General features: G+C 37.7%; 1 protein-coding gene across 5 annotated transcripts in view; it reads right to left on the bottom strand.

Annotated features, from left to right (window-relative positions):
- The window catches only part of RAPH1 (Ras association (RalGDS/AF-6) and pleckstrin homology domains 1), an 87,441-nt gene that overhangs the window by 17,861 nt on the left and 47,500 nt on the right, over nucleotides 1-22,080 (bottom strand). For 4 of the 5 annotated variants that reach the window (XM_082763069.1, XM_082763065.1, XM_082763066.1 and 1 more), the window contains 6 exons: nucleotides 18,749-18,823; nucleotides 9,289-9,366; nucleotides 7,773-7,932; nucleotides 5,103-5,224; nucleotides 2,256-2,321; nucleotides 727-870 (listed from right to left, as the gene is read on the bottom strand). In XM_082763069.1, coding sequence (XP_082619195.1) covers nucleotides 727-870; nucleotides 2,256-2,321; nucleotides 5,103-5,224; nucleotides 7,773-7,932; nucleotides 9,289-9,366; nucleotides 18,749-18,823 — 645 coding nt within the window. The remainder of the gene's footprint in view (nucleotides 1-726; nucleotides 871-2,255; nucleotides 2,322-5,102; nucleotides 5,225-7,772; nucleotides 7,933-9,288; nucleotides 9,367-18,748; nucleotides 18,824-22,080) is intronic. The other variant, XM_082763068.1, reaches the window with a different exon arrangement.

The raw sequence follows: 22,080 nt of genomic DNA, 5'->3' as shown, positions 1-22,080 counted from the left end.
AAAAGGGAGCTGATGCACTGGGAGAGCACAGGGACGATTTTCTCTTCATTGACAGCTGTGTGGGAAGCAAACTGCAGACTGCAAACTGCTGCAGACCAGTTCATGCTGTCAAGACCCACAGCTTCATGGATGACTTGAACTTGCAGGAGTTCAGCCTTGAAGCTATAATGCATTTGTAGCAGCTTTCCATTTCCTTTTCATTATCGAAACATACAGAACAGTAGTAAATGAGACTGAAGAAACAGAACGATATTTACCAATTTCAAAAAATGTACCACAAATTGGTACAAAAATAATCCCATTTATATGAAGTAATTAAACCCAATAAAGTTATGCATATTGATTGTGAAGTTGGGTCTTGAGATTTTATGACCAGAATTTGCAGCGCAACTTGGTCCTTCATCTGAATTCCACTTGAGAAAAGACAGTCTCTTAACTCCACCAATCCTTTTTCTTTGGTGTTTCTGACCACCTAAGCCTGAATTTACTCAAAGAGCAGACCCTTGTTGTCATGCAATTTGGGGTTAGACAATTTACATCAAATACCATCACAGTAATTTGAAGTAAATTTATAATTTAATTTTCTTCCATGATAAAGCTGCACTGTTAATTAAGGGACGTGGCTCTGGTCAGGGCATAGCCAAGCCAAACTCTGAGGCTGACACTTGCACACAAATGACTTACCAGCAATAAACAACTTGGAGAAATTGCTTTACAGTAGCATACCTTTGCCTTCCCTTTAGGGACATAATAGATTCCAGAAGCTCGAAGAAGAAAGTAACGTTTCTTCCAAGACTTCTTACCATCCTCTTTCAGCCACAAAACTCCCTCAATTTCTGGCACAGTTACAGAACTTCCACAGAAACATTCCTGCAGATGAACACACAGTGGTTTGTGAAGAGATAGAAAGAGAACATAGTGCATGCAGGGTTTTTTTTTCAATGACTGATACTCTGAAACTCTTTATCTAAGGAATACATACACAACACGTACTTTATCCATGCAATAACATGACTCAGAGATTACATGAAGGAGGTCTAATGTAAATCAGAGAAATACTGTACAGGATCTTAGCATTTTCTCAACAGAAATATTAGTAGCTACTGTAAAGATTTTCTCACCACTGCTTATCAGAAATATCCTCCCAACAGCTTTACTGGCCTTAAATCCATGAGGTCCCCTTACAGATAAAGCCTCGTAGGTTTTGTGTATACGTAGACTTAACTACATATGTATCCATTACTTGAGTACCCTGTTGCTACTAATGCCAATACTGCATTTCCTGTTAAAGTTCTATTTATAAAAAGCTAACAGCGGAAAGAAAAATGCATTAAATATACTCCAGACTAATATGCAGAACAGAGATTTATGAGGAATCCTAGAAGACAGGAAGAATTAGACAGCGTTACAATCTTCTGCATGTTGTGGCTCCAAACAACTTTTTGATACACAGTATTCACATAACCACTTATTAGAATCTTTGGTAATAACAGACTAAAAGTCTGCAATATGCTACTCCTAAGAGTAATTGTATTATTAAGTATAATCAAAAATTAAATATTCAAAATATTTACTTTTGTGAAATGACTGAAATCATACTCATTATTCTGGAAATAAAGTGGAAGCTATCACACTTCAGCATGGGTACGTCTCTAGAAAAACATCACAAAATCATTCTGGTTTGAGCTTATAGATACTATTTGTACTGCTTGCTTTATTTGCTACACACTTACTTTTTCTGTTGTCCTCAGTTCTGTAGACTATTTATGTGTTCAATATTAAATAACTTCTTTTCTGTCACTCATTTTTTAAATTTATTTTTTCGTGGTTTATTTTGAAATGTAAATGAAACTATTTTTAACTGCCAGCTTACTAACAATATTTAAATATTAATATAGACTCTTCAGTGAAACAGTGCTATAGAATTTTGTAGAGAATAACAATGTGGAGAGAACCAGTTTTAAAAAAAAATATTTCTACCACCTCAGATAAATACAAGTTTTGACTGCGTTTAGCCACAGTTAGAAGTAACCTCACATTGGTTACCAAACAAAATAAGAACACATTTTTATTAACCAATTTTATATGAAACGGTAAGATTAAATTAGCCATTTATCTCAAATGCAACACATTCCATTCCATTTTCCCAGAACTACAATCAGCTCCATTCATGTATTTCAATAACCACAACCTTTTAGAGTTTAGCTTCAAACTCTGAAATGGCTAGTATGTCCTTTTTATTTTGGAATTCTCACCTCTAGCAGCACCTCTTTATTTCTGTCTGCCATCTCAGAGGTTTCTTTTTTCCCCAGAAGATAGTTCTGTAAAAAGAAAAACTCAGTATTTCTATAGGCATCATGAAATGCAGCCAAATAATATTCCTCATGTCCCTTTCTGCAGCAGTAAGAAGAAACAGCTGTTATCTAAGAACATTATGTTATTTAAACAAAACTTTATAGTCCAATTGAGACTGTCAGACTGCTAAATATTACATGGACCTTAATTACTACTACCTTTTCCAGTAGCATGAATCAGCCTCTACTCCTGGCCTAACTAACAGGCTCATAACAACATTATCCTTGCTTTCTACACAATTAACAGCTGACTGGTACAATGTATCCAGAAATAAAAATACTGGGAACTTGAAAACCTCACAAAAAATAATACACAGGTATCTTAAAATTTGTTACATCCTGATTTTATTTGTGTGTTGACAGAAGTACATACAGAAGAAATGTACTTCTTTCCATGTTGTGCTTACAGTTCTCTGAATATTTTTCATGAAGAATTACTAAATACTCTTTGTCTTCTTAAAAACAACCTAATTATGCATGGGCACTATATCTTATTTAGTAACATCCCTTGAACTCTTTTTCAGCTTGGAAAGGACTGGGACTACCAAAGTCTTCCTCTTCCTAGCCTCTAGCTCTTACTGGGGAGAGGAAGGGGGGGGAACAAACAAACAAACAACAACAATCAAAAAGTATTCATGAAGTTTAGCTAGATCAAGACTTTAAATGAATGAGAAATGCATACATTAAAATATTGGTTTTGTCCTGATAACTTATTCTTACAGACAGTACTTACCATATGTACTAGCAGTAACCATTTATTAACCATGTTTTTAAAAAGAATTTTTTTTGCAGTTTTTCAGCTTTCTCACAAACCACTTGAAAAAGACTTGGTTTTCAATTTTTACTCAGAAGTACACTGTCTGAAAGGATGGCCATGCAAAACTGACACTTAGCTTTCTAGATAAATAGGGATTTCAGATCCAAGCAATTACCACATACATGTCATACTGATATAAACATAATACATGACACCAGAAGGCAATAGTTTAGCTAGGAGTTATAAGAGAGCAAGTGATATTATATGTAGTTCTTTTTAATTCCAAATCTTCAAAGAGTCACCTTCTGTTTTTCTGTTCCCTTTAACACTTTCCTCCACCCCCTTATGGTACTGAACTGCTACTGGATATCAAATCTGAAGCTATCATCTGGAAATCTCCATTATTGCCCGTTGACAATCAGTGCACAAGTGTAGTGGGTTTACGTGGCAAGGTTTTGGTAGCAGGGAGCCATAGGGGTGGTTTCTGTGAGAAAGATCTAGAAGCTGCCCCATGTTTGGGAAGGGCCCCATTGTTTTCCAGATCCGAGCCAATAAGCGATGTTGTTTTGCGCCTCTGTGAGAGCATATTTAAGACAGGGAAAAAACGCTGCGCCACACAGCAGCCGGGAGAGTCAAGGGAGTGAGGAACAGCACCAAGGTCAGAATAGAAGGAGGGGGAGAGGTGCTCCAGGCGCCGGAGCAGAAGTCCCCTGCGGCCTGTGGTGAGGACCATGGTGAAGCAGGATGTCCCCCTGCAGCCCATGGAGTACCACGGTGGAGCAGGGTTCCACGCTGCAGCCCGTGGAGGAGACCACGGTGGAGCAGGTGGCCCTGCACCGACGGAGGCTGCCGCCTGTGGAAGGCCCCTGCCGGAGCAGATTCCGGGCCGGACCTGTAGCCCGTGGAGAGGAGCCCACGCAGGAGCAGGTGACCTGGCAGGAGCTGCTGCCCGTAGGGGAGCCAGGTTGGAGCAGTTTTCTCCTGAGGGATGGACCCTGTGGTACGGACCCATATCTGGAGCAGTTCTGGAAGAGCTGCTGCCTGTGGGAAGCCCACGCTGGATCAGTTCATCAGGGACTGCATCCCGTGGGTGGGACCCCACAGCACAGGGGACGAGAGTGACCGAGAAGGAGCGGCAGAGAAGAAGTGCTGTAGACTGACCATAACCCCCATTCCCCGTTCCCCTGCGCCACTCGGGGGGAGGAGGTGGAAGAGGGTGGATGGGGGGGAAGGTGCTTTTGTTTTTTTTTTTCCTTTGTTTTCTCACTTCTCTCGCTTGTTAGTTGTAGGCAATAAATCTTACTATCTCCTTATGCCGAGTCTGTTTTGCCCGTTACAATAATTATTGCGTGATTTTCTCGTCCTTATCTCAATCCTTGAGCCCTTTTCACATATTTTCTCCCCATTCCTCTTTGAGGAGGGGGAGTGAGAGAGCGGCTGTGGTGGAGCTCGGCTGCCCACTCAAGCGGAACCACGACAACAAGAAAACAAGAGGACCCTTAGGTTTCCTAACCAGGGAGCAGGATAAAGGGCATGTTCTCTTCTCTTGTCATTCACTTGTGGAGTGGCTATCCTCTCTGATTCTCTGTCCACCTTCTTGCCAACAAAATAACAACGCACAGAGGAGGGGCATTATTCTGAGCAGTATCTGTCAATGCCTTTGTATTATCACGTATTTACATATGTGAAGAGCATGAAGTATTGGTGCAAATACCATAAAACTGCCTGCCTTTAACTCCATTAAAATTACCCATAAACACATTATAAAACAGATTGCTGCAGCTCATGTTTTTCTGTTAGGGACCTGGTTTTGTACCAATCACAACGTGAATGTACATGGCACTGAGATGTGAAGCTGCATAGCATTTTTATATACATAAAAGTATCAAACTAAAAGTATTGAAATGAATACTACAAAAAGTAGTAAGAAACTGAAATCAGGCGTGCATGTGCACATAAATGCATACATTCACCACGAGCCTCGGGATTACCTGGGGATTCTTGAAAAGTGCGTATTTCTCTATGCGTTCCACAAACATTAGTTTGTTTTGACTGTCTCTTGTCCAATTCAGAAGATTTTCAACTAAATTTTCATGATCTTCAAAGATCCTTTCTGCAGCAATAACAAAAGAGCAAATACATTTTAGTCTGTCACATTTTGCTAAAGAAGCTACGCTATAGTTGCATCTTGGAGACAAGGCATGTATAGAAAGAAAATACAGTTCAGGGTCTACCAAAATGAGGAAAAAGTTTAAAACACAGTAAGGAACTAAAAGAGCTTAGTCAACTTTCAGAAATGCCTGGCTTAAATTTACACATACACACACTTAGTACTCTCGCTTCCCTCTCTTCAGGCTTATGGTCTGTATATTAAGCCTTAACAACACATTTTTTGCTATGTCACAATGCTTACCATCCTACTGGAGCACAATGTACTCAAATAACAATATCTGAAATGTTATGAGTACAAATAAAAAAGCTATCACATTTATATGTACTCTGGTACGCAGAGCCCCTGAAGGAATTTATGAGGTGGCTTTTTCAGCACAAGATTTGATTCCATATACCTAGTCACTATCTCACTCTCATAAAGTATCCAAAAAAGTAATAGACAATGATCAGAGAGAAAATGAAATGTTTCTGAAATGCAGAATACCCATAGTTAGTGCGGGTATGGTAGAAGAATTCTGAAAACTGACACAGTATTTCTTACAACTAATCTGTCTGGGTGGATAAATGAACAGTGGCTTCTGAGAACACTCTGTTGAAATGGTCATCACCAGTAAAAGGTAAGGAATATAGGCAAAAAGGAAGGGAGGAAGAAAAAAGAGAAATATTTACTGAAATGGCCAAGAAATGTCTTAAAATCCTTATTCTAAAATAAATAACAAATAATATATCTCTGAGAAACCACTGGACCAACTTTCTCCTCCTTTAAAAGACACTCAAGCAGAACCTTGCTTTCTTCATTTTGTTCCGTCTTCATATAGGCCATACAGAGGCACTTAAGCAAATTAGTTCTTTCAGAATCCTTGGGGACTTGCTTGACATTTCATTAGCATGTGGAATATGCTTCTCAACCCCAAAATCAATTACACCACATTTTTACAGAGGGCATATGGCTCCGATCACATTCAGACCTAGGGTCTATCACTAAGAAAGACTGAGATGACAAGTGGCACCTCAATATCTTTAGTGATTAAGAATACGAAACAGGGTGAATGCAACAGAATGTCATCTGTAGGGAATGAACGAAGGTTTAAGATGACATAGGCATAACACAGGACATTACTGAAGTCTCAGTGACATCTTTCTAAGGTGCTTTCAAATTATAACTCAAACTCTATCAGCAACACAACAATGCTGTCTTCCAAGAACGTAAAGAAATGTTAAATAAAAGAAGAACAGAACAGAAAAATCATGAAGACTGTGATACACAAGCTTAAATCTCACCACAGCCTAATAAGGGAAACTGGATAGCTTTCCAAATGTATCAATTGCTATTAACAATAACTGAACTCAAACGTGAAACAAATTATTCACCGACTACGTATGTACCCCTAGTTTGCAAAACAGCAAGTAATGCAATGTTCCCATTATTGAACTTATTACATAGAATTAAAAAAATTGTAACTCTTGGTTATTTTATATACCTACTCTGCTCTAACAGTAAATAAAAATGAAAACAAAATGAAAACAATCTTTGTACAAACCAAAAGAAACCTTCCAGATTCATTTTTGTTTAAAACCTGCAGTGTACAACTGGGAAAAGCATTTCATTCTGTGTCCATTTCTACATCTGTGAAACGGAAGTAAATATCACTAAGTTTTTGGGCAAAGCACATATAAAGCTACTGGTTAAACCATTGCAGAGTGGCCTTGTGCTTCATGTGCATGTACCTAAACCAGACTCCTCAAAAATTAGTTAACCACACACATTTGAAGCAGACCACATAAAAAGCAAAGACGAACAGGAACGCTACAGGCCACATGTCTTTCTTCACAGTTTGTTAGCTCAACACTTTTACTGCATTTCACTGCACTGTGCACACAATGAACAATCAACGAACAACAATAACATGAGAAACACAGTGTGAAGGTAGATAGGTCTTCCATGCCTAGCTAAGGGAAAACATCATAAAAAAGGTGTTTCTTCCTCTTACATACATATTTCCAGAAATGTTTGGAAAGATCAACTGGTTGCAAAATAACACAATACAATATAAAAAGGTAAGAGGTAAGAGCTTAAGGTAAGAGCTTTGCCTTAACCATTTTTAATCTTTTTTTTAAGTTCCGATATAAAACGCATGAGGTAAACTGTCTGCGTTTTGGATTGTATTTTTTAAAAATACATGAGATTTGGGTTTTCATAGAATTTGTGCATATTATTTCTGTTTTCAATACAGGACAATTTTAAGACTTATTTTATTCAAACTTCTATGTTTTGAGCCTGCTAATATGGTATTTTTCATATGAAAAGTAGAAGAGGATAACTTCTCACCCAGTAATAGCCTTTTTTGTCTAACAATAAGTAACATTAACATCCTAGTGTGGCATGATAAATATTATAAAGATTAAAAATTTAAGTCACTCTGAGGACATAGATATGGTTAAGTATTACATCAAAAGAAAAGAATTATAAATTTATAATGATTACTTACCCATTTGCAGTTCAGAGATGGTTTCCACCAATGACCAGTCTAAACTGTAACCACAATGTGATTTGTCCATCAGATTGTCTAATACTTGTCTCACTGTCTGCCTCTCATCTACCATCATTGTTTTTGAGCTGTCATCAGACATGTGGACTCTGATCACCAACTATTAAGCAGAAAATTAGGAAAACAAGAAGAGGATTAACTTCCCACATTTCCTTCATTTAAAATAAAAACCTATTTATTAAGATCTAGTTTCTTTTTCTACGATTTTGTTAAATAACATAAAATATTAAGATCAATCAAAATTATCCCTCAAATGTGAAAAGCCATACATGATGATTAGATAATTTTCTTGTGTAAACTTAGCAGAATACCGTTTTCCTTTAGTATATGGGGGTAAATAAAGGTTTTCCCAATATAACAGAAATGTACTTTAGGTGTGTGTTAAGGAGGAAAAAATTCCATCCTGACAAAGTTCCCTGATCTGATAAACGTGACAATTTTTTTCATAGCTGTAGGTAGCACAAGCATAGATCAAGAGTTCTGCACAAACTTCCAAAGGATGACAATTTTTCAGATTTGCACCTCAAAATTTCTGCCTGTTTCCCATGTATTTTCTAAAAATGCTGATCATATAAACTGTGTACCTATACTAAATCTTCCTTTCCTAGGGAGTATGAAACATTAATGTAGAGCAAATCTGCTTTTAAAACAGTAGCTTTTCATTGCCAGTTTAAAGAGGTTGCTGCCTAGAATGAAACATGTAGCTGTTTTTTCATTCATCAGAAAACTGAAAACAATAGATTTGTCTTGCCAATTATTATGCTGTTTGCTTCCTTTTTACACCTTACTCAGCTGGAAAAGTTAAAGCATATTATCTGTAATGCACTGGTTGGTTTGTTAATTCTCTTCTTTCAGCCAGGACAGTTTTTCAGCTTTTGTTATAAATGCTAAATGTAAAAGATATCAACAGTTATGGAAGAACTTCTAAATTAAAACATGAAGGCTAAATCTGGAGGGAACACCTCCAGATGTATTCTTTGTTAATACATCAGGTAATATCACTAGACTTCTCTATTTGGTAACCTCTGTCCATAATCTGGAATACCTACATTCCATTTATCACTAGAAAATCCTACTATGTGAAACGGGAAATGGGTATATAAAGAAAACAGACCCAAATTTTAAAGAAAAGACTGCTTAATACACAAAGACAACCTCAGGAGGCTGGATCTTTTTCAACTCTGGGTGGAAGTAGGCAGTCTTCTAATAGTGCACTAGCAGCAGAATAAGCTATTCCTTAAGGAAAACATAATGTTATTCCATATGCTAAGTTTTTTTCGTTAAAGTCTAGATGACAATACATTATCACTCCAGATCAGAACATTACAGTGTTCTTATTTTCTTTAGGGGTTCTTAAGTGTAATAAGACACAAATGAGAAGAATTCTGCCCGTGTTTTCCAGGTGAACAAACTATATATTAAAAAAAAAAATCATAAAAAAGTGTAAATAATTTACTTTTTTCACTTGTGCCTCTTTGATCTTCTCTAACGCAACTCTGATCTTCTCAGCTTTCAGTTTAGCGGCCTGTTCCTCCTGGGGGGGACAAGATACACCGAATTCCAGTTATACAAACTTCATTTGTGTTTTAGAAGATTTAATTTGTGGCTATCACACTTGAAAACATGAACTGAAATGCAAATTTACCCACTGATAATTCCGTAACTACTTGTTAGTGATGATGATTGTTATTTTCAAAACAAGAAATGTTACTATACACATCTGACTCTTAGAACTCTTACAACTACCTTTATCTCCAAAATAACACACCGGAGGTATATATTTTCTATAAATACACTTGGTTTATCTCTATTCTTTCACGTTGTAAATAGCCTTGCACAAGAATTTTAACATACGCATTTAAAGTCATAGTCTTGGACAAGATATATTTGGCAAGAGCTTACAATTAAGTGCACTGAACAGATTTATGGTTGATTGGCATAAGACTTACATTCTGATATTTCTCAATGTGCTATTTAACAACATAAAGAAACTATGTGAAACAAATCCTCTAAACAGGATTTCACACTATGTCCACTGATTTGGAAGACTTAGTCTGTATTATGTAAGTAGCCTGAACACTCCCTTTATCCTTACTAAATTCTGTATTTCTCCTCACTTGATGTATTTTAAGACACATAAAGCAAACAGGCATTCTTTTCTTCAGTGCTCTTCTAAAACCATTAATCTGGTTTTGTTACAACCAGAAGAAATGCATTAAAAATCCATTGACATAAATCTATTCTATCTGCTGGTACTAAAGAAACCTACCCATTAGGACATTATCAATACTATCAGGTTTTAATTTCTGGATTTTTTTTTTTTGTCATTTGTATTTAAAATGGACTGGAAATGAGCAGCTAAACAAGTAACCACTATTTTCAACATGATCATATATGGGTTTCAGATTTTAAAAGTCTTAAAACGTTAATTTTCATTGTGTCTAATACCTAAAAGCACCATAATAATTTATAATCCCCCCCCGATAAAAACAAATAAAATAAACAAATACATTAATAGGGAAAAAAATCTGCTTTAAAGTATTAAATCTTCTTATAAATGAAAAATTAAGATTTTTCTCAAGTAGTACAACCTATCTCAAGAACAGCACGCCATATAGATTTTTTTCTGCATTGCTTTCTTGTATTAATGTAACTTGTGGTTTGTTTATTACATTTAGATGACCACTTTCCTTGTAAATATCAAGATTCAGCTATCCTCAAAACCACAGAGTTTAATCTTTTTGCTTCTCAGTGAATTACTAATATTCCCATCAACTGCTTAAAGGTTTTTCCGGTTGTATTCTTACGTAGCAGCTTTTGCTCCCTCAAACCTGTGGCCGTACTATCACTGGGAAAAAACATGAAAAGAACATCAGCTAGACAAGACAGGGTCTTGGGAGACACATAACCCTTGTCAAAAAAAAAAAAAAAAAAAAAAAAAGAAACAGTAAATTGGCACATGTAGAAAATTTCGGCTTGAAACATTATCTAGGAATTCTATTACCAAGTAGCATTTTTCTTTTTATTAGTCTGGGAAACTAAAATTTTTTATTCATCATAAAAATGGTGTCACAGAACCCTGATAGGTTAAATCAGATTAGTATTCTATTAAAAACTAAAAGAAAAAAGCACTGTGATACCTACAATCATTTAAATATAAAACATCCCCAGAGTTCTACAATTTTCTTCCTCTTTCTTAACTGTTTTCATCCACGGAAAAAAATTAGTACCAGAAAACCCAAGGATTTAAATACCTACAAGTTTCTAACAGTGATACTACAAACCCATGCATTATGAGATCAGCAAGCCTTCTTAAATTTTAAGACACATTTGGAGAAACTTTGTTTGCAGTTTTAAAAAGTTGCTCATTAACTCAACCATAAACCTTTATTCCTGTACAAAGGTTGACAGCAGGTTTGGTTTTGCTCTTCACTAAAGTCAAGCAGCACAATTTTCCAGCCCATTTCACTGTGCACCCATGCAATGCAGCTATCTATAGCAAATCCCAGCAGGAGCACTTTATAGCCACAGCACACAGGTACATGCAGCAACAGAGAGCAAGCAACAAGGAATCAGAAGGGGACCTCTCATACACTTGTGCCAACACAACTAAAATATCATAGTTTATCTCAAAGTTCATAATCCCTTATCATTCCCTAAAACTTTTTTTAAGAAGTATAGACCAAAAAAGATTTCAAGGATTTACTATTCTACCACTTATCAATTATCTTTCACTTCCCACTCAACTTTAATGAGATTCCAGATTTCAGAATTTCTTATACCATTATTAAATTTTAACAAAGTCAGTTTAAATTTAAACAAAAAACAGATTTACAATGCTAAAAATAATAATTGTTTTTAACCAGATACAAACGATAAAGAGGTCTGAATCTACTTACTAGAAACAGAGGAAAAGGAAGCAAGAATTTGAATTTCTGAAAGCACAGAGTAGTCTAGGATTTTAAATGTTGGGTTTTTTTTTTGTTTGTTTGTTTTACTTTATATATATATAATTAGTTTTAAGGCCATTGTTGCAGTTTGCTGATTTGACAAATGTTTTTTTTTCAGTGGAGCAGGAGGAAGAAATAACTATTTTGATACTTGAATAACCAAATAACTATCGAATTCTTCAATATTCAATGATTTATTCTATTCCTTTCATAATTGCCCAAGCAAAACCACCCATCCACATCTCCCCCACAAGAGCCATCTCCAAGCCCGTCCCTTCGCTAGTAAATCCTTCTAGTACCGGCAATGTGAGCGAGGCTGCCAAGCGGTCATCAACACGCACATAAATGGCAGGACTGCCACCGAGGTCATGGTTCCACAAGCAGTATATAGCTGGTATGGCTGATACAACTGCCTCCCTTGCACAGCACTCCTTTTCAGTTGTATCAGACACAGATGCCGTGGGTGGGGAGTTGACCTGGTTGAAAATTAGCACAGCAGGAAGACTGCTTTTCAGCAGAATCTCCTCCTTCATAAGGCTGCCTTTACAGTCACATACATGCTATATAAAAGCATGAAGGAGTCACAGAGGACATAAACCCACAGAAGTGTTATCTCCACCTCTGATAGGAAATTAATATTCTCTTTTAGTAGCAGTACACATCACTAAAAGCGCTACATAAATTCTTTCTTTGAAGGGATAGCTCTGGGAGTGCAGTTATACTTGCATTATGATGATTTGAGCCTTCACAGGCTTTTGACCTTGCTGAGATTACATTCAGTTATGGAAAACATTGCACCTGTTTTAAATAATGCTCGGCAACACACTTCTCATGAGAACTTGTTCATCCTAACATATTGCGAACTAAAATTAAGAGCATAACTCTGCAACACAATGGTCTTCAAACTTACAACTTCTTTTCTTTTTATACCAGAACTCAGCTTCCAGTAATTTTACCCTATAGTGTAATATTGGTAAGAATAACCCCCAAAATCTGAAGTTAACATGTCCTTAGTATAATAATCAGCATTCTGCTCAGTTCCCAGTTAAATGTGCAGTTAAAGATATTCTGGTTGTGTTTCAGTGTTAAATATGCAACACATGTGCTATGACAGAGCTGACCTTGTTTAAACAACTTCGTATTTCTAGGTCAGGGTTTTATTTTTTGTTTCATTGTACACTTTAAAGGGTCATTAACTGATTTCTTCTGCTTGCCAGACAGAACGTAGGCAGAATAGAAAGAAGTGGAAAAATATCATTGAAGTTCATAGTATTTAGGAAAGCAAGCAAATAAATTATAAGATGTAAGTAGCAAAGTCCACATTCCATTTAGGTTAGTGGGGAAGACACAGAGAACAAGAAGGAAGGTGTTTTATGTCTACTACTGGAAATTTTTCTATAAAGTCTTTTTTGAATAAAGATAATCAAATGCACATGAGCAGCAGTGACTTCTGAAGGATTAAAAGCAGGTATCCGGTGTTTGTATCAATCTGAGCATTAATTAAGTGTTTTCTGTTTATTTTTTACGAAAGGAATACTAGAATACATGTACATGTGATTAGCACTGGAAGGGAAACATTGAATGAGTGCGTAAGTAATCAGGATAGTGTTCTTTTCCTCCACTCTAGGTGAATATTAACAGCAGTTCTGTATTTCCCAACAAATTCATTAGGACACGTAAAACACCGCATAGCAAGAGTTGCACTGTCCATTTATGAACTGAAGCAGAATTAGTTTTTAACCATTCCCAAAGATTTGTTTTATTACACTTCTACCTCAAAATAACCAGGAACAACCTATATGTGAGGAAAGTAAGCAGGAAAACAAGAAACTCCTCTCTTCTAAAGCTCACTAAGCATGAAAGGGTACAGCATCTACTTCTGTTGCGAGAAGGCTGCACTCTCTAAGGTTGGCTTATGCCCTGCTGTCCCCTTATCCCTTCCCAACTCAATATAGCATTTTCTGTACCTCCAGCAGTCTTGACTTCATGTATTATATTAATACATTCAGAAATGTATGTGAAGCAGTAGTATGGTTTTGGAGTTTGTCTGAGACAACTTTTTCACATAGAATGTTTAAACTATGATGATACAACATACAAGCAAACAAAGAGACACAAACAGGAAACTGTAATTTTCACTTTCCTTTAATTGAAAAGGTAGAGGAAGTGAAACAGAGGAGGACTACTGATGCATCCATCAATCATTCAAAACGCAGCCAACCCTCTTTTCTCAATCTCACCTAATAGCTCTCATGAATGCCATCTTGATTTCTCCCCCCCATATCGGTGCACCATTTTTGCTAGTAGAAGCCTAGCTCCAATAGGGGAGATGGCTTCTGACAGGAAAGTGGAAAGCAGCAGTGACATTTTAAGTGTATCTCAGAGCCACACTAGCCCTTGTCAAGAGCTCCCACAGAAAGGCTCTCTCCCCTGTCTGCACTCTGTTAAAGCCAAGAAGGAAAGCAAAGGCATAGAGGGCAGTTGATCATGAACTTCAGTGAAAAATGGCATCTACAAATCCCTCCAGAGCCTCTGTTGTGTTTGATCAAAATTAACAAGTACTTCAGTGTTGTGGTGGTTAACACAGGTAAACAATTAAGTCCCATAGAGGTGCTTGCTCACTTCCCCCAAGTGAGATGCAGAAGGATAAAAGCATAAGAACTCATGATCTGTTATAAAGAGTTTAATAAGTAAAAGCAAAAGCTTTGGGTGCAAGCAAAGCAAAATAAGGAGTTCATTCATTACTTCCCATCCACGAGCAGACGTTTAGCTATTTCCAGGAAAGCAGGGCTTCCCCAGTAACTATTACACATGGTAAAGATAAACTTCAACTCAAAATGTCATCCTCCTCCTTCTTCCTTCTCCTTTTCCCTCGGCTTTTATTGCTGAGCAGGACATCATATGGCATGAAGCAGTTAATTTTGCCCACATCAAAAAACATGGCTGTCTCTATCCCTGAGAAATCTGCTTTTGCATTCTCACTGAATGGTTGAGGTCACCTTGACCAACACGCTGCTCAAGCAGGGTCACCTACAGCATGTTCCCCAGGACAATGTCCAGATGGCTGTTGAGTATTTCCAAGGAGGGGGGTGCTACAACTTATGTGCAACCTGTTCCAGTGCTCAGTAACCCTCCCAGTAAAGAAGTGTTCCCTGATGTTCAGAGAAGCTCCTGTGTTTCAGTGTGCGCCCTGACTGTTGTCTTGTCACTGGGCACCACTGAAAAAAGCCTGGCTCCATCCCCTATTTGCACACTGCCTTCAAATATTTGTATGTATTTCTGCAATCGCTCCCCCGAGCCTTCTCCTCTCTAAGCTAGTTAGTCCCAGCTCTCCCAGCTTTTCCTCATAGGAGAGGAGCTCCAGTCACTTCATCTTTGTTGTCTTCTGCCGGACTCTATTCAGTATCTCTGTAACTCTCATGTACTGGGGAAGCCAGAAATGGGCACCATGCTCCAGATGTGGCCTCACAGTGCTGACTGAAGGGGGAAGTATCACGTTCCTTGACTTGCTGGCACTACTCCTAATGCAGCCCAGGATACTGTTAGCTTTCCTTGTAGCAAGGGCACATTGCTGGCTCATATTCAACACGGTGTCCACCAGGAACTCTGGGTCCTTTACTGCCAATCTATTTTCTAGCTGGGCAGTCCCCAGTATGTATTTGTGCCTGGGCTGGTTCCTCCCTGGGTGCAGAACTTTGCACTTCCCCTTGTTGAATTACACAGGGTCCCTGTCAGCCTATTTCTCCAGCCTGTTGACATTCTCCAGATTTTGCATCATCAGCAGACTTGCCAATGGTACACTCCATCTCATCACCCGTATCATTAACAGAGATGTTCATCAGAATTGGAGCAGTACTGACCCGTGGGGTACACCACTGGTTACTGTCCTCCAACTAGACTTTGTAAGGCATGCTTCAAGGCATGGCAGAGTAGAGTCTTATGCAACAGGGACCTACGTTCTACTGTCTCCCTGACAGATTGCCTGAACAACATGCAGCAAAACCAGTAGTAATGAAGGAAAATGAAAAAAAAAGAAAAAAACAAAAAAAACAAGAATGAGCACATCTGAATCAGACTGGCCCAAGATGCATGAAGCCAACTTCACAGCTGATTTATTCTAAGGTTTGGAGAGATTTCATCATGTAGTAACCAAAATATACAAAAGACAGGGGAACCAACATTTGTAAGAAGCACATTTGCCTTTTGGGTCTGCAAAAAAATAAAGTACTAAATATTTGTGAAATAAAGGCATAATGTGAAACCTTATCTTTTCTCCAGATGCTGACATTCATAGCTGAAGCATTACATCATTAAATCACCATCTGGCTTCCTGAATGTAGTCTAACTTTCACATGCATCAGAATGATAAAAGAACTGGTAACTTTGAAATTCCACATCACATTTCTATTTCCTACTTGCATGTCCTAAATTAAGATATATTTGAGCCCTGAGTACTCTCTCAAAATTATTTGCATGTGCTCTGTATCTCACAGCCATAAGAGACGAAATCAAAAAGCTTTGTTTTCAGTATTCATCTTAACTCCAAAAACAAGCTTGAAGCTTTAACATGTTGCTTTATTTTCAATATCCAGTAAGCTACTTCATGGATTTATATTCACTTCTTTTTCCAAAACAAAATGGGCAGGCGGGTGAATTCTGTGAACAATAAAGCACAGAACTACATTTAAAAATGAAGAGACCACCACACTGAATAGGTCATTTTTTGTGCTGTGATCTGCCCTGTGCTGCAACAGGATCTGTGTCTGTGCATAGCTCTAATGCAACAGAAACCTAGTCCATGACTAGAATTTTTTATAAGGATTTACATCAGAGGACAAAACCGGTATTTATCATTCCCCCAAATTCTCTCTACACTGAATATAAGGGGTAGATCAAAGAAGAGGAAGCACACAAGAAACAATAAAACAGTAAGAAACACACTATTTGACAAGTGAGAGACACCAGCAATAGACTGCAGTATGAGTTACAGTTTTAACTCATCTAACACCTAACTACAAATGCAAGGAAAAGCCCAAGTTCTTGGGACTGCTTCTCTCATTCTGGGGCTTATTTAACATTACAACAAGCTGAAGGGATCTAAGCCAGCAGCAACATGGACTTAGTTGAGATGCATCTGGGGGTCCCAAGGGAACTGTCAGATGAAATTCCTAAACCACTATCCATCATGTTTGAGAAGTTGTGGCAGTCTAATGAAGTTCCCACTGACTAGAAGAGGGGAAATATAACCCTCATTTTTATCAAGGGAAAAAGGAGGACCTGGGGAACTACCGGCCAGTCAGTCTTACCAGCATACCTGGTAAAACTGTGGAGCAGATACTCCTGGAAATTACACTAAGGCACATGGAAAACAGGTGATTAGTGACAGCTAGCCCAGCTTCACCAGGAGCAAATTATGCCTGACAAATCTGATGGCCTTCTATGATGGGGCTACAGCATTGGTGGATTAGGGAGCAACAACTGATAGTTGCCTGGACTTGTGCAGAGCACTTGATACTGTCCTGCACAACATCCTTCCCTGTAAGACTTAGGGATGCAGACTTGACAGATGGACCCCTCGATGGATAAAGAATTGGCTGGATACTCGCATTCAAAGAATTGCGGTCCATGGCTCAACGTCCATGTGGAGACCAGATGAGTGGTTTTCCTCAGGGGTCTGTATTGGAACCAGTATTACTTTACATCTTTGTCGGTGAGATGGGTATAACCATGTGGTAACCACCACTCATTCAGTATAACTAACTAGGAAAGGAAGATACGAAAATACATGGAGACGAAAGAGTATTATAGTTTGTGCCACAGCCATTGTTAATCTGTTAATTTTCAACCAAGCAAGGCTTGCTGGTTTGGTGGCTATTTGCTTTGTTACTTGGGGTAAAGGGTGCTGACAGGTGGCAGGGAAAAGTGACAGACTTGAAATTCAGGAGAAACAGTCACAAAAGAAAAAAATTACTTGTTTTTCACTGTGGTTTATGTTCCTCTAGAAGAGAGCCTAAAAGTTTGCAGTCAAGATGCATGCCGAGCATTTTGAGAAAAATGTTGATGTATTTAAGAAAAGTACAGACTACTTAAACATTATATTGTTTTGAAGTGACAAAACATACCTTGGCAAGTTCAGTCTTGCCTGAGGTTTTTCATCCATCATGTCTCTTTCAGAAAAATAACCAAGGAGTGGTTTGCAGTATGCAAGTAGCATCAGACTTATCTGACACCTCAGATATTAAACAGCTTTCTCACCAGTCTGAAGCTGCTTATATAAGTCTTTATCCCAGCACTTTTTTGTCTGTGTGTGTGTCTGGGAGATTTATAGCTTGCTCCATCTCTCCTACTCTATAAAGAAAGGGAAATATGCATGGAAATTACAATTTTTAAACTGAACCAGAGAAAGTGAATGGCAATTTATGGCCTCTTAGTCCATTATTGACCTGTAAGGAAAATGTATCTATAATCAGGCTTCATCCATACCTGGCTCACTGTCTTACTACGATATTGTGCCCATGTTATATCAAGACAGTACTCAAGGAAGTCCCATTCCTTGCTACAGTTTGTCATCTTATAGCAAGTAAACTTATTTTAAGAATACTACTGCCTTTTAACAGCACTGAATGCTCCTACATATTTTTCACAATTGTAGCTCTATTTTCTTAAAGCACTGAGTGGGAATAGTAACAAAAGAACCTTTAGGTCACTACTTTTCCTTTTTAGTTAATACATTTTTACCTGCTGACATAGCTATTAAGTACTTGTCAAGAACTTGAACACTGATAAATCTGCAAAAGCAAACAACAAAATACAGTCTTTAAAAGCACGTTTGACAATCATGAAAATCATGTAAAAGTAAACGCAGAAGTTCCTGGGAAGGGCAGGGGTGGCAGGAGCATAGCATACAGCACAAGCATTTTTTCTACATAGAAATAGTCACATGCAGGTGGAAAGAAGAAGCATCACCTTGGTCAGCAAGTGAGAAGGCTTTCCTGCAATGTTTCGGAGAAGGAGGGAGGTTTCCCTGTCCAAATAGGAGTGCTTGTGCAGAAAGAAAGAGAAAGAACATAAGTCAAAAGAAGTCAGTAATTTTATAGTGTATTGACTGTAGAAGATAAGCAGAGTTTAAGGAAAAAACACCTGGCATCCTCAGTTTATTTCCCTCCCATAAAATATGTGAATATTCCCAAATACCGCAAGCCTAACACTCTAGTATAACAGCAGTTGTGCTAATAGAGGACATAAGTTTAACCTTCCCCTGTACAAAAGGTCACACAATAGAATTAAGAGGTTGCTTACCTGCTACCGGTTTCTTTTCTGCAAGAGACAACTTATTTTTAAAGACATTTACAACTATTACAGAAAACATCCACTTATTAACACTCAAAATCCCATCTAGTGTTCTAAAACTGAACATTCTGCTTCTTCTGTACAAACGAATCCACTAAATGACCATGGAGGCAAGGAACTGGTTTCATGTTTTCTGTACTGGCTGCTGCTTCCATAATTAACGAAAAAAAGATGTTACTATAATAATAGTAATCTAAACCTGTCTTACAATTAAGCTTTGTTTTCATAAAAACAAAACACACTTATGTTTCTCTCACCTTGCAGCTTCCAAGAAGTTGGGAGCAAATCCCCAAATTTCTCTCAGAAGAGAAATTAGCAGAAAATATTTAGTCTGTTCAAAAAGCAGGAGCAAAACTAGCAGCAACCCATAAGGATGATTCTCAAATAGTAAAAATCGATTAACAACAGAGTTGGAGCAATCTAGAGCATCTGCTACAGAGGAACAACAGAACTGTCATCCCACAGCAGTCTGCAGAACTGCCTAATCACAAATCTGCTAAGGAAATTAGAGTAATACTATAGCACTAAGCAAGAACACTGAGTGTGCCTTGTGTCCTACCACTATACTGCAAATTTCACCCCTTGTGGCTGCATCTGTCCCAGCTGTTCTGTTGATTAGTTTTACCCTATATAGAACAAGGCACAATGAACAGGCAGACTACCATATTCTTTTTTCAGTAATTAAAAGCCAAATGCTGCATAGCATCACTGTCTTCTTCAGAGCCACAACAGGCAATAATCTCCTGAAAAAGTTGGAGAGACTATGTCTATAACTTCATGCAAGGCAACATCAAATAGTTTGGTGCATGAAGTCCCTGCAAGGGGATTTTACTCGATATGAGTGCCACGTTCTGCGATGAGTAAGTAAGGGTCTGTAGCACACTTCAAAGGTTACAGCTCAGAAGAGACTCTACACAGCATCTGTAGTAAAACCTAGGCTCCAGCCCAAACTCCAGCTGGTACTTAGCCACTAGCATAGACTCAGTATGTGATGCAAACTGAATGAAGATTTTTCTGCCTGCAAATTAATTACCACGCGTTTCTACATCAAATGTTTCAGAAGCGCAGCACTGCTGCCTAGTGACAAAATTTTCACACCTCACACACACAGAGCTTTGTGATGTAGGACCTACCATGATTAAAAGACTTTGCACATTGATTACAGTAATTCAGAACTCTCAAAATAGGCTTCCTAACACACAGTCATATCATTTCAACTTCAGCGTTTCTTAAGAAACACTGTATTTAAAGAACAACTCATTTACTCGGCCTGAGGAGACACTAACTTTAATGGTAGATAGATACAGTTTTGCTTAACTTGAAGGCAGACCTATCCTCTTTTTTTCCCCTTCTCTTTAAAATGATTTCTGCTACATGTATTTTCACTCTGAATAGTATTCCTTCCTACACAGAAGTTGTAACTTCATACATACTCTAGGATTGTCTCATTACAACATACTGTTACAGAACTTCCAGAATGTTACCACAGACCTTCCAGAATAAATTGGTTGGCTCAATCTAAACCTCAAAAATATAGATTAAAAAAAAAAAACAAGGACAAGTTCAAGGAATTATTTTAAAGAGCTTCTGGATAGATTTTGTCAGACTTTGTGGATTCCAATAAAGATACATCACTTTCTTGGTGAATGGAGCTCTGAGGGTAAAAAAAATAAATAAATAAAATGTACATTCATAGCCTCTTTATTAGGGGTTAGCCTAAGGAATCTCTCTTTAAAGGAAATACTATTCCCTAGAGAATATTTCTCTGAAAGAGAAGCTTAAGGGAGATCATTTAACCCTCTTCCTATCATTGCTCATTTTAGCTGCTGCCATAATGCATTGCAGTACAGTGGAACATTTCTCCACTAAGGAGCTTTTATTCTATGCTAACACTATTTGCCAGACTTACAGCAACACATGAAAACTGATAACCAGAAGAAAGTTACTTTGGAAATAAAAAAATAGCGTTTCACGAGAACTGGTGTTGGCCAGTAAAATATCATCACAGCATTACTTCTCAAAATACCTATATGAATTTGAGCTGGAGAGACACGTCTAGAAGCAGGAAAGCAACAGTTCTTTGCCATATGTCTCATGACTGTGGCTCCTTACTACTGTGCAAAACATCCTGCAGTACTGCAGATACCCAAAAGTTAGAATGAGCAGAAGTAGTAAAGCAACAAGAAAGCCCGAGTTCTCAAGAGTTATAGCTCAGCTAAACAATTATGTGCACATAACTACAAATATGCATAAACCCAGAGAGAAAAAACAGTTCATGAAGTAACTGGGCACAAATTATTTTTAAAATTGCCTTTTTTTGAAGGCATAAATCTAGCATTCATTATCTTCAGGCCTAAATACTACAAGTTTATGAACCAGGTGTCGAATATTGCATTTCATTTTGTTTTGAGAAAACTCCACACAAAACTTCCCCTAAAATTAAGTAGTTGCTTAAACCAGAAAGTTTTCCAATGCTGAAGTACTTTTTATCCTCAGCAGGGACTCTAGAAGCATGAATTAAGTGTGTTCACATGTAACTTTTTGCCTCTGCTTGTATTTCTGTATTAAACAAGGGAAAAAACACATTATTTTAATCAATTTAGCATAGGTTTCTCCCTATTCCACTCTCACATCTTACCTGAGAGCCAAGTTCCTTCTAAATACATGTAGTTTTACTTTCCACATCGGTGAAACTATTGCCACTAAGCCTGTTAGTGGCAAAAAGCAGAAAGAGGACTACAAAAAGGTGTTTGCTAGAACAGATGCACCACCAGGAAATGAATGTACTTTTCAGATTTTCAGAATGTAATAACTTGAGCCATATAAGTAATGCTCTACATGGCCGAAGCTCATGATTTTTTCCCCAGTTATCCTTTTGATCCCTTTTTTGAAAAGTTCAGTTGGTTATTTTAATTCTTGAGGTTCTGAGGTCTCATAATGAACGACAG

Source organism: Aythya marila, assembly GCF_965140915.1.
Source record: "Aythya marila genome assembly, chromosome: 6".
Classification (NCBI taxonomy): domain Eukaryota; kingdom Metazoa; phylum Chordata; class Aves; order Anseriformes; family Anatidae; genus Aythya; species Aythya marila.
Note: the sequence above shows the minus strand (reverse complement) of the source record. Positions and strands in the feature narration are given on the sequence as shown.